The sequence below is a fragment of the Gorilla gorilla genome, chromosome 9 (assembly GCF_029281585.2).
Source record: "Gorilla gorilla gorilla isolate KB3781 chromosome 9, NHGRI_mGorGor1-v2.1_pri, whole genome shotgun sequence".
NCBI classification, from domain to species: domain Eukaryota; kingdom Metazoa; phylum Chordata; class Mammalia; order Primates; family Hominidae; genus Gorilla; species Gorilla gorilla.
The window spans coordinates 7,550,523-7,562,500 of record NC_073233.2 but is presented as its reverse complement, the minus strand read 5'-3'; the positions used below and the strand labels follow the sequence as shown (position 1 = coordinate 7,562,500).

Here is an 11,978-nt window from a genome sequence, read left to right as displayed (position 1 = left end):
CACCTAGGTCTAGCTTCAGGCTGGGCACAGCACCTGGCAGAGCCTAGAGACCACGTTTGGCCTGCAGGCCCCCAGCTCCAGGGCAGGGGCAGATGGGCACTTACAGCAGGCCCCATGCGTGTGGTTCCGCCAGTCGAGGCAGACGTTCTGCTGGGCACAGAGGGCTGCGTAGGCCTGCAGACTGGCGCACTCCAGGCTCGAGCCCGGCATGAAGCAGCTGTCGAACACGCAGGCATCGTAGTAGTGCTGCGGGGGCACCAGTGCATGGCACTGGGCAAACAGGCTGTGCAGGGAGAGGCACAGGTCACACTCAGGTGGCACCTGCCTCTCCCCCACTCCCTACCCCAGCATCTCTGCCCGGACTGTCCTCCTGGAGTCCGGCACCCGCCAGAGAGGCGCCTGTGGCTGATGGAGGGTCAAGGGACAGGCCAGCCAGGGGGACAGCTCAGGGACAGACCAAGGGATGGCCAAGCAAGGTGGCTCTGCAGCCCAGCTCCCAGAGATAGAAGCCACGTCTACGTGGTCATCAGCTTCAGGACACCCTCCAGCAACCCTGGCAGATGGACACCCAGCCTGTACCTGGCCCCTATACTTCCAGGGACAGGATGCTGACCCCCCATGACTGCCAGCGTTAGGAGCACCCCCTCTCTGTCAAAGCCCAAATCTGCCCTCCCAATATCAGCCCTGAGCTCTGTCCTGGGTTGACTGGTTTACTCCGGGCCTCACACTCGGCCAGCCCTACACCTTCCCAGGAGCCAGGAGAGACTGTAGAGTTCAAGAAAGGCACAGGCCGGACGTGGCAGCTCAGCCCCGTGGAACCCAAGGGCCCAGGTCCTGGACCCCACGGCGACCTAGCGCCTGATCCTGGTTCCGCGGCTTCGTGCCTTCCCAGCCCCAGCGCCAGGCCCCACACGCTGCCTCCTTCCTCTTTGCAAGAGCTGGGGGCTGGGCCACAGAGGCCCTCAGCTTGTTGGTGTCGTGGCCACAGGCAGGCCTGGGCGGGGTCACCTGTCCTTGATGAGCTGGCAGAGGGGAGATGGGGTGCAGTCATTGTGTGGGGTCGTTTTGCCGCCCCCGGGCACAGTGACAGCCGGGCGCTTGGTCGTGGAGCTGCTGTGGGGGCAGTGTGGCTTGGAGGGGTCGTTCACCAGCCACTGGTCAGCCGCAGCCTCACAGTTGGAGACGATCTCCCCGCTGGGCAGAATGCAGTCGTCGGAGGTGGTGTTGGTGCAGGTGCCTGTATCAGTGAGAGAGGCCATGTTGCAGACAGGGTAAGCCCTGCCCTTCTCCAGCCCAGATGCCCAGGACCAGCCAGCCAGGGCCGAGGGCAGAGACCAGGCCAGGACCCCTCCTGTTGGCTCCTCACAGGGGCTGAACCAGGGTGATGGCCACAGCAGCCCCGAGCAGCGGGGCAAGAGGCCCACAGCCGGGCCTATGGGTGTTTACACGCAGCCTCAGCCTCAGCCTGGCCTGGCCACCCGCCCTGGGGCAGGACATGGGGGCACAGGGGACGGTGGGAGCCATGGGGGCCTCGGGGGCCATGGGGGTCACGGAACTCACCACACTGGCCCTTGGTGTTGTTGCCAAACCGGTGGTAGGGCAGCCTGACGGAGAAGGACAGGCCATTGTAGGAGACGAGGACACCCAGCTCGGGGATGTCCACCACGTAGTTGATGCCAGACTGGTACACCTCCAGCCCGTACTTCTTGTAGGGCAGCGCCACCGCCTGCCTGTTCACCTGCACCTGCGGCCGACACACCATGGGAGCTGCAGCTGCCTCGGTCCTCTCCTTGGGAGAGCTCCAGGGCTGCCCCACCCCGCCTGCTCTCTGACCTACACATGTAGGGAGAGGGCCCTGCCTACCCCGCTTTCCTGCCCCCTTTCTTGCTTCCACTCCACTGCTCCCAACCAGACCCTGGTCCCATGGGTGAGCCAGTGAAGGAGCTCTCCTGGGAGCACCTGGGGACTGTGGAGCCCCGCGCAGGCTCCCGGGGCCTCCTGAGCCTCAGAACCAATGATTCCCCTGCAAGTAGGGGCATCTCAGCCAAGGGTGTGCAGAGCCCTGTCCCTGACTCTGTCCTCAGGAGGCAGCTTCTGCTGCAGAGACTGTGCCCAGCGTGGCATGGTGCCAGGGCTCGAGGGGCCCAGGACACACCTGGAGGGCCTGCAGAAAGAGCTGATATGTCCCGGAGCCAGTCGCCCACCCCATCCTACCTTCTAGCCCGGCTCTAGGAGAGGCTATGCCTCGGCACCCCCACAGCCCAGTCCTCTGGCCCCTGGGGAACTGGGGTGCATTGGGGCCCATGTCAGCACCCTCCATGCCAGCCTCCTGCGGCCACGCTGTGCCTACCTGCACCTGCATGGGCATCATATGCACGGTCTTGATCAGCACCTCCTGGGTCTCGTGGCGCACGATGAGGGTGCGGGGGCAGGACACCTTGTCGTTGGGATCGCAGTGGTAGTTGTCGATGTAAACTCCGAAGTTGTCCACGGAGGGGCTGATCTCCTCCACCAGCACGTAGGTGCAGTTGCCCTGGTAGCTGTAGTAGAGTCCGTCGAAGGTGACATAGTGCGGGTCCCCCCAGCCCGTGCAGTAGCCTGCGAGGGAGCCGGAGTGAGCCGTGCCGCCTGTGCCCCTCGGCTGGGGTCGGGTGCAAGGGCTGGGCTGGGGCACAGTCAGGAAGAGCCAGCAGGAAGCTGGGGCCTGAAAACCCCACTCCTGTGCGTGGGCACGGGGACGTCTGAGCTGCACTGGCCCTGGCGCACCCACAGTGGCCCATTCTGCAGGACGGACCAGGGTTCAAACTTCAACTCAGCCCCCTCTTGCCTCAGAAACACCCTTGTTCCAGGGAGGGGCCCTAACTCCACCAGGCAAGCCCTCCACCTGCCCAGGCCCTCCCCACCCAATGAGGCAAAAGCAGGGCTGTGAGAAGATCCTCAGAAGTCACCCAGCCTCAGCGAACACCTCAGTGGGATCTGTGCCCAAGGAGCCTCAGCCCTTCTGCCCCCGGGAGACGGGCCCTGCAGCCCCCACCCACGGAGAGGGCAGGAGATGCGGGGAGGGCCTGGGGGCCCCGGACTCACAGTCGCACTCCCAGTGCCAGCAGCAGCCGTCGGGGTCCTCGACGCGCACGGGTTGGAGGCCGTTGGAGCAGGTGGGCATGGGCGGCGGCTCACACTCCACCTTCACGATCTCCACCGTGTTGTTGTACTTGCACGTGGCCATGAAGCAGTCGCACAGCCACCAAGTCTCGTTCTCCTGGGGGCGGGAGGCAAGGGACGGTCAGGGGGACCGGCACAGGATGGGGTGGTCTGTGCTCAGGAGGGGCGGGTGCTGAGCCGGGAGGCTGGAGGCCGAAGTGGCTTCCACAGACCTCACTGCAGCCAGCCACCTCGCCAGGCACGGCGGGGCACGGTGAAAATGTGGAGGGCTCGGCAGACCCCGCACCCAAGGGTTGCTGGAGGCCTCGGCCCTCAGACGACCAGCAGGAAGTGGTGCCTGGGGCCTCGGCTGCCCGGACATGCTGCGCAGAGTGCCGTGGGGACAAAGCCGCCTGCAGCCCACTGACCTGTCTGGGAGGATCAAAGTCTGGGCACTCGGGGGGCTTGGTGCTGGGCGTCGGCTTGGAGGGCGTGGGCGATGGCTTGGAAGGCGTGGGCGATGGCTTGGAAGGCGTGGGCGTCGACTTGGAGGGCGTGGGCGTTGGGGAGGGCGTGGATGGGCAGGACCAGTTATAGAACTCCAACGTGCAGCTCAGTGAGCAGTTGACGAAATAACAGGTGTCTCCGTATGTGCCGTTGTACACCTCCTCACCTGCGAAGGGAGACAGACCCACGATCACAACGTCCAGAGGCAGGGCTAGCCGGCGGCAGGGATAGCCGGAGGCAGGGCTAGCCGCTGGACCCCGCGGAGGTCCCCACAGCGGAGGTCCCCACAGAGGCCACCCAAGGGAAGCTGTGCCCTGGACACAGCCACCCTCGACAGCTGCCGCCTCCTGAGACGCTCCCACTGCGATCTCAGCCCTGGCGCCTGACCCATCGGTACATGCCAGGGCCAGCCTCGGCCACCCGAGCACAGGATGTGAACAGCCTGAGTACCTGGTGCGTAGTAGGTATCGTTCAGGACACAGCAGATAAGCACAGAGGAATGGTAGGGCCTCAGGCCTGTGGTCGTGATGATGCTGGGTGTGGAGAGTAGGGTTGGCGTGGGGGTCCAGGCGCTGGTGGTGGTCGTCTGCACAGTGCTGGGGGTGGGGGCTGAAGATGACCCGGTCGTGGTACCGCGAGTGGGGGTGCCTGTGAGAGCAGGAGACACCAGTGAGGGCTGAGATGTTGCACATCTCAGATGCCACAGGGTCCCAACTGCCACTCCCCAGCTGCAAGGGAGCCAGACAGCCGACCGGGTGGCAGAACTGGAGGACCAGGGCCTCGTGCCCACCTCCCAGGCTCTCAGAGTCACCACGCAGGGTGGAGCGGCAAGGCCAGTATCACCACAGCCGAGTGTCACGAGAGCCTGCAGGTGACCTGGCGCTCCGGCAGCAACACAGCTTGCTGGCCAAGCCGACGGCCAGCAAGAGGCGTCCAGAAGGCATTGGCTGCGGCACGCCGTCCACCAGGAAAAGGCCCCGAGGAGGGGCTGCAGCCAGAAGCAGGAGGACCCGCAGGCACCTCACTGGCAGCCTCTCTCTGCCCCCCAGCCTTGATGGGCTCCCACAGCACCACATCACATAGCAGTGGGCCCCTGAAGAAGGCCGTCTTATGGGCGAGCAGGATGGCCTAGGGCTCCACTGCCCAGCACTGCCCGGAGTCAGCGGCTCCTAAGAAGAATGTCCTATGGGCAAGCAGGATGGCCTAGGGCTCCACTGCCCAGCACTGGCCGGTGTCAGCGGCTCCTAAGAAGGCTGTCCTATGGGCAAGTGGAATGGCCTTTGGCTTCACTGCCCAGCACTGGCCACTGTCAGTGGCTTCTGCCCACACAGTGACCAAGCTTGGTGGGCAGGGAGGCGCCCAGAACGTGCCTTGAGCCTTCCTGGGACAGTCCTGCCCGGCACAAGGGGAGGAAGAAGCATCGCAGGCCAGAGGAACCGAGCGGCTCTGCTTACCTGGAGGGGACGTGGTGGTGCTGGGCGGTGGAGACAGTGTGTGGGCTCCTCTCGTGGTCGTGGGTGCCGTGGGTGTGGAGGGTGGGGCCGTGCTGGTGGTCTCAGTGGCAGGTGGCAGGGTACTCAGAAGGGTGGTCGACTCCATGACAGGGGAAGAGGTGGACCGAGAGGTCTGAGGGGTTGAGGACTCAGGCGGAGGTTTGGATGTGGTCAGCGTAGCAACGGGTGCTGTGCTCGTGGGGGTGGGGGGCCCCGTGCTTCCAGTGGTGGGTGTTGGGGTTGGGGTCACCATAGTGGTGGTGCTGATGGGTGTCGTTGTTGGGGTCTGTGTGCCAGTGGGTGTTGGGGTTGGGGTCACCGTAGTGGTGGTGGTGATGGGTGTCGATGTTGGGGTCTGTGTGCCGGTGGGTGTTGGGGTTGGGGTCACCGTAGTGGTGATGGTGATAGGTGTCGGGGTTGTACTCTGTGTGCCGGTGGGTGTTGGGGTTGGGGTCACCGTAGTGGTGGTGGTGATGGGTGTCGATGTTGGGGTCTGTGTGCCGGTGGGTGTTGGGGTTGGGGACACCGTACTGGTGGTGCTGATGGGTGTCGATGTTGGGGTCTGTGTGCCGGTGGGTGTTGGGGTTGGGGTCACCGTACTGGTGGTGGTGATGGGTGTCGGGGTTGTACTCTGTGTGCCGGTGGGTGTTGGGGTTGGGGTCACCGTAGTGGTGGTGCTGATGGGTGTCGGGGTTGGGGTCTGTGTGCCGGTGGGTGTTGGGGTTGGGGTCACCGTAGTGGTGGTGATGGGTGTCAATGTTGGGGTCTGTGTGCCGGTGGGTGTTGGGGTTGGGGTCACCGTAGTGGTGGTGCTGATGGGTGTCGGGGTTGGGGTCGGTGTGCCGGTGGGTGTTGGGGTTGGGGTCACCGTAGTGGTGGTGCTGATGGGTGTCGTTTTTGGGGTCGGTGTGCCGGTGGGTGTTGGGGTTGGGGTCACCGTAGTGGTGGTGCTGATGGGTGTCGTTTTTGGGGTCTGTGTGCCGGTGGGTGTTGGGGTTGGGGTCACCGTAGTGGTGGTGGTGATGGGTGTTGCGGTTGTACTCTGTGTGCCGGTGGGTGTTGGAGTTGGGGTCACCGTAGTGGTGGTGGTGATGGGTGTCGGGGTTGTACTCTGTGTGCCGGTGGGTGTTGGGGTTGGGGTCACCGTAGTGGTGGTGGTGATGGGTGTTGTGGTTGGGGTCTGTGTGCCGGTGGGTGTTGGGGTTGGGGTCACCGTAGTGGTGGTGCTGATGGGTGTTGTGGTTGGGGTCTGTGTGCCGGTGGGTGTTGGGGTTGGGGTCACCGTAGTGGTGGTGGTGATGGGTGTCGATGTTGGGGTCTGTGTGCCAGTGGGTGTTGGAGTTGGTGTCACCGTAGTGGTGGTGATGGGTGTCGTGGTTGGGGTCTGCGTGCCGGTGGGTGTTGGTGTTGGGGTCACCGTAGTGGTGGTGGTGATGGGTGTCGTTGTTGGGGTCTGTGTGCCGGTGGGTGTTGGGGTTGGGGTCACCGTAGTGGTGATGGTGATAGGTGTCGGGGTTGTACTCTGTGTGCCGGTGGATGTTGGGGTTGGGGTCACCGTAGTGGTGGTGCTGATGGGTGTCGATGTTGGGGTCTGTGTGCCAGTGGGTGTTGGAGTTGGTGTCACCATAGTGGTGGTGATGGGTGTCGTGGTTGGGGTCTGCATGCCAGTGGGTGTTGGTGTTGGGGTCACCGTAGTGGTGGTGCTGATGGGTGTCGTGGTTGTACTCTGTGTGCCAGTGGGTGTTGGCGTTGGGGTCACCGTAGTGGTGGTGCTGATGGGTGTTGTGGTTGGGGTCTGTGTGCCGGTGGGTGTTGGAGTTGGGGTCACCGTAGTGGTGGTGGTGATGGGTGTCGGGGTTGGGGTCTGTGTGCCGGTGGGTGTTGGGGTTGGGGTCACCGTAGTGGTGGTGCTGATGGGTGTCGATGTTGGGGTCTCTGTGCCAGTGGGTGTTGGTGTTGGGGTCACTGTAGTGGTGGTGCTGATGGGTGTTGTGGTTGTACTCTGTGTGCCGGTGGGTGTTGGCGTTGGGGTCACCGTAGTGGTGGTGGTGATAGGTGTCGGGGTTGTACTCTGTGTGCCGGTGGGTGTTGGGGTTGGGGTCACCGTACTGGTGGTGGTGATGGGTGTCAGGGTTGTACTCTGTGTGCCAGTGGGTGTTGGGGTTGGAGTCACCGTAGTGGTGGTGGTGATGGGTGTCGAGGTTGGGGTCTGTGTGCCGGTGGGTGTTGGGCTTGGGGTCACCGTAGTGGTGGTGCTGATGGGTGTCGTGGTTGGGGTCTGCGTGCCGGTGGGTGTTGGTGTTGGGGTCACCGTAGTGGTGGTGCTGATGGGTGTTGTGGTTGTACTCTGTGTGCCAGTGGGTGTTGGCGTTGGGGTCACCGTAGTGGTGGTGGTGATGGGTGTCGATGTTGGGGTCTGTGTGCCGGTGGGTGTTGGGGTTGGGGTCACCGTAGTGGTGGTGCTGATGGGTGTCGGGGTTGGGGTCTGCGTGCCGGTGGGTGTTGGTGTTGGGGTCACCGTAGTGGTGGTGCTGATGGGTGTCGTTGTTGGGGTCTGTGTGCCAGTGGGTGTTGGGGTTGGGGTCACCGTAGTGGTGGTGGTGATGGGTGTCATGGTTGGGGTCTGTGTGCCGGTGGGTGTTGGGGTTGGGGTCACTGTAGTGGTGGTGGTGATGGGTGTCGTGGTTGGGGTCTGTGTGCCGGTGGGTGTTGGGGTTGGGGTCACCGTAGTGGTGATGGTGATAGGTGTCGGGGTTGTACTCTGTGTGCCGGTGGGTGTTGGGGTTGGGGTCACCGTAGTGGTGGTGGTGATGGGTGTCGATGTTGGGGTCTGTGTGCCGGTGGGTGTTGGGGTTGGGGTCACCGTAGTGGTGGTGCTGATGGGTGTCGGGGTTGGGGTCTGCGTGCCGGTGGGTGTTGGTGTTGGGGTCACCGTAGTGGTGGTGCTGATGGGTGTTGTGGTTGTACTCTGTGTGCCAGTGGGTGTTGGCGTTGGGGTCACCGTAGTGGTGGTGGTGATGGGTGTCGATGTTGGGGTCTGTGTGCCGGTGGGTGTTGGGGTTGGGGTCACCGTAGTGGTGGTGCTGATGGGTGTCGGGGTTGGGGTCTGCGTGCCGGTGGGTGTTGGTGTTGGGGTCACCGTAGTGGTGGTGCTGATGGGTGTTGTGGTTGTACTCTGTGTGCCAGTGGGTGTTGGCGTTGGGGTCACCGTAGTGGTGGTGGTGATGGGTGTCGGGGTTGGGGTCTGTGTGCCGGTGGGTGTTGGGGTTGGGGTCACCGTAGTGGTGGTGCTGATGGGTGTCGGGGTTGGGGTCTGTGTGCCGGTGGGTGTTGGGGTTGGGGTCACCGTAGTGGTGGTGCTGATGGGTGTTGGGGTTGGGGTCTGAGTGCCGGTGGGTGTTGGGGTTGGGGTCACCGTAGTGGTGGTGCTGATGGGTGTCAGGGTTGGGGTCTGTGTGCCGGTGGGTGTTGGGGTTGGGGTCACTGTAGTGGTGATGGTGATAGGTGTCGGGGTTGTACTCTGTGTGCCGGTGGGTGTTGGGGTTGGGGTCACCGTAGTGGTGGTGGTGATGGGTGTCGATGTTGGGGTCTGTGTGCCGGTGGGTGTTGGGGTTGGGGTCACCGTAGTGGTGGTGCTGATGGGTGTCGGGGTTGGGGTCTGTGTGCCGGTGGGTGTTGGGGTTGGGGTCACCGTAGTGGTGGTGGTGATGGGTGTCGGGGTTGTACTCTGTGTGCTGGTGGGTGTTGGGGTTGGGGTCACCGTAGTGGTGGTGGTGATGGTTGTTGGGGTTGGGGTCTGTGTGCCGGTGGGTGTTGGGGTTGGGGTCACCGTAGTGGTGGTGCTGATGGGTGTCGGGGTTGGGGTCTGTGTGCCGGTGGGTGTTGGGGTTGGGGTCACCGTAGTGGTGGTGCTGATGGGTGTCGGGGTTGGGGTCTGTGTTCCGGTGGGTGTTGGGGTTGGGGTCACCGTAGTGGTGGTGCTGATGGGTGTCAGGGTTGGGGTCTGTGTGCCGGTGGGTGTTGGGGTTGGGGTCACCGTAGTGGTGGTGCTGATGGGTGTCGTGGTTGGGGTCTGTGTGCCGGTGGGTGTTGGGGTTGGGGTCACCGTAGTGGTGGTGGTGATGGGTGTCAATGTTGGGGTCTGTGTGCCGGTGGGTGTTGGGGTTGGGGTCACCGTAGTGGTGGTGGTGATGGGTGTCGATGTTGGGGTCTGTGTGCCGGTGGGTGTTGGGGTTGGGGTCACCGTAGTGGTGGTGGTGATGGGTGTCGGGGTTGGGGTCTGTGTGCCGGTGGGTGTTGGGGTTGGGGTCACCGTAGTGGTGGTGGTGATGGGTGTCGGGGTTGTACTGTGTGTGCCGGTGGGTGTTGGGGTTGGGGTCACCGTAGTGGTGGTGCTGATGGGTGTCGGGGTTGGGGTCTGTGTGCCGGTGGGTGTTGGGGTTGGGGTCACCGTAGTGGTGGTGGTGATAGGTGTCGGGGTTGTACTCTGTGTGCCGGTGGGTATTGGGGTTGGGGTCACCGTAGTGGTGGTGCTGATGGGTGTCGGGGTTGGGGTCTGTGTGCCGGTGGGTGTTGGGGTTGGGGTCACCGTAGTGGTGGTGGTGATGGGTGTTGGGGTTGTACTCTGTGTGCTGGTGGGTGTTGGGGTTGGGGTCACCGTAGTGGTGGTGGTGATGGTTGTCGGGGTTGGGGTCTGTGTGCCGGTGGGTGTTGGGGTTGGGGTCACCGTAGTGGTGGTGCTGATGGGTGTCGGGGTTGGGGTCTGTGTGCCGGTGGGTGTTGGGGTTGGGGTCACTGTAGTGGTGGTGGTGATGGGTGTCGGGGTTGTACTCTGTGTGCCGGTGGGTGTTGGGGTTGGGGTCACCGTAGTGGTGGTGCTGATGGGTGTCGTGGTTGGGGTCTGTGTGCCGGTGGGTGTTGGGGTTGGGGTCACCGTAGTGGTGGTGCTGATGGGTGTCGTGGTTGGGGTCTGTGTGCCGGTGGGTGTTGCGGTTGGGGTCACCGTAGTGGTGGTGGTGATAGGTGTCGATGTTGGGGTCTGTGTGCCGGTGGGTGTTGGGGTTGGGGTCACCGTAGTGGTGGTGCTGATGGGTGTCGGGGTTGGGGTCTGTGTGCCGGTGGGTGTTGGGGTTGGGGTCACCGTAGTGGTGGTGGTGATAGGTGTCGGGGTTGTACTCTGTGTGCCGGTGGGTGTTGGGGTTGGGGTCACCGTAGTGGTGGTGGTGATGGGTGTCGATGTTGGGGTCTGTGTGCCGGTGGGTGTTGGGGTTGGGGTCATCGTAGTGGTGGTGGTGATGGGTGTCGATGTTGGGGTCTGTGTGCCGGTGGGTGTTGGGGTTGGGGTCACCGTAGTGGTGGTGCTGATGGGTGTCGGGGTTGGGGTCTGTGTGCCGGTGGGTGTTGGGGTTGGGGTCACCGTAGTGGTGGTGGTGATAGGTGTCGGGGTTGTACTCTGTGTGCCGGTGGGTGTTGGGGTTGGGGTCACCATAGTGGTGGTGGTGATGGTTGTTGGTGTTGTACTCTGTGTGCCGGTGGGTGTTGGGGTTGGGGTCACCGTAGTGGTGGTGGTGATGGGTGTTGGGGTTGGGGTCTGTGTGCCGGTGGGTGTTGGGGTTGGGGTCACCGTAGTGGTGGTGGTGATGGTTGTTGGGGTTGTACTCTGTGTGCCGGTGGGTGTTGGGGTTGGGGTCACCGTAGTCGTGGTGGTTATGGCTGTTGGGGTTAGGGTCTCTGTGGTGGTGGTTGTCATGGTGGTGGGTTGGGTGACACACTCACAGCACTGAACGTTGATCTCGTAGTTGAGGCAGAAGGCCATAGGGATGACACCACCTGGCTTTTGGTCTTCATTTTTGCATAGCAGCCCCACAGAGACATTACACACCACTGTTTGTCCAAGCTGTCCAATGGGAACATCAGGATACATGGTGGCTCTGCAAGAGATGTTAGCTGCCCAGCCTGGTCCACAGACGTCTCCAATCAATTCCGTATCTCCACCTGGTTTGTGAAAGTTGGGTTTTCCAGAATCCAGCCAGCCCGTCCAATTGCAGACAGGCACACATGGGATAGTAGGGGTTGTCGTTGAGAATGGTGAAGATGTAGCAGGAGTTGTTGATGTAGGTAGAGGGGTAGTTGTTTGAGGGCTGGAAGTGGTGGTTGGTGGAAGGGTGGTTGTGGTGGTTGTTGGAGGGCTGGGAGTGGTGGTTGTTGGAGGGCTGGGAGTGGTGGTTGGTGGAAGGGTGGTTGTGGTGGTTGTTGGAGGGCTGGGAGTGGTGATTGTTGGAAGGCTGGGAGTGGTGGTTGGTGGAGGGGTGGTTGTGGTGGTTGTTGGAGGGCTGGGAGTGGTGGTTGTTGGAGGGCTGGGAGTGGTGGTTGGTGGAGGGGTGGTTGTGGTGGTTGTTGGAGGACTGGGAGTGGTGGTTGGTGGAGGGGTGGTTGTGGTGATTGTTGGAGGGCTGGGAGTGGTGGTTGGTGGAAGGGTGGTTGTGGTGGTTGGTGGAGGGCTGGGAGTGGTGGTTGGTGGAGGGGTGGTTGTGGTGGTTGTTGGAGGGCTGGGAGTGGTGGTTGTTGGAGGGCTGGGAGTGGTGGTTGGTGGAGGGGTGGTTGTGGTGGTTGTTGGAGGACTGGGAGTGGTGGTTGGTGGAGGGGTGGTTGTGGTGATTGTTGGAGGGCTGGGAGTGGTGGTTGGTGGAAGGGTGGTTGTGGTGGTTGGTGGAGGGCTGGGAGTGGTGGTTGGAGGGCTGGGAGTGGTGGTTGTTGGAGGACTGGGAGTGGTGGTTGGTGGAGGGGTGGTTGTGGTGGTTGTTGGAGGACTGGGAGTGGTGGTTGGTGGAGGGGTGG

At 62.9% G+C, this 11,978-nt stretch overlaps 1 protein-coding gene across 1 annotated transcript in view; it reads right to left on the bottom strand.

The window, feature by feature from the left end:
• Positions 1-11,978, bottom strand: part of MUC2 (mucin 2, oligomeric mucus/gel-forming) — a 35,969-nt gene that overhangs the window by 5,842 nt on the left and 18,149 nt on the right. The window contains exons 32-39 of the mRNA XM_055355787.1: positions 5,103-11,825; positions 4,099-4,296; positions 3,570-3,814; positions 3,085-3,259; positions 2,351-2,598; positions 1,561-1,744; positions 1,009-1,237; positions 105-283 (exon numbers count right to left, since the gene is read on the bottom strand). Coding sequence (XP_055211762.1) covers positions 105-283; positions 1,009-1,237; positions 1,561-1,744; positions 2,351-2,598; positions 3,085-3,259; positions 3,570-3,814; positions 4,099-4,296; positions 5,103-11,825 — 8,181 coding nt within the window. The remainder of the gene's footprint in view (positions 1-104; positions 284-1,008; positions 1,238-1,560; positions 1,745-2,350; positions 2,599-3,084; positions 3,260-3,569; positions 3,815-4,098; positions 4,297-5,102; positions 11,826-11,978) is intronic.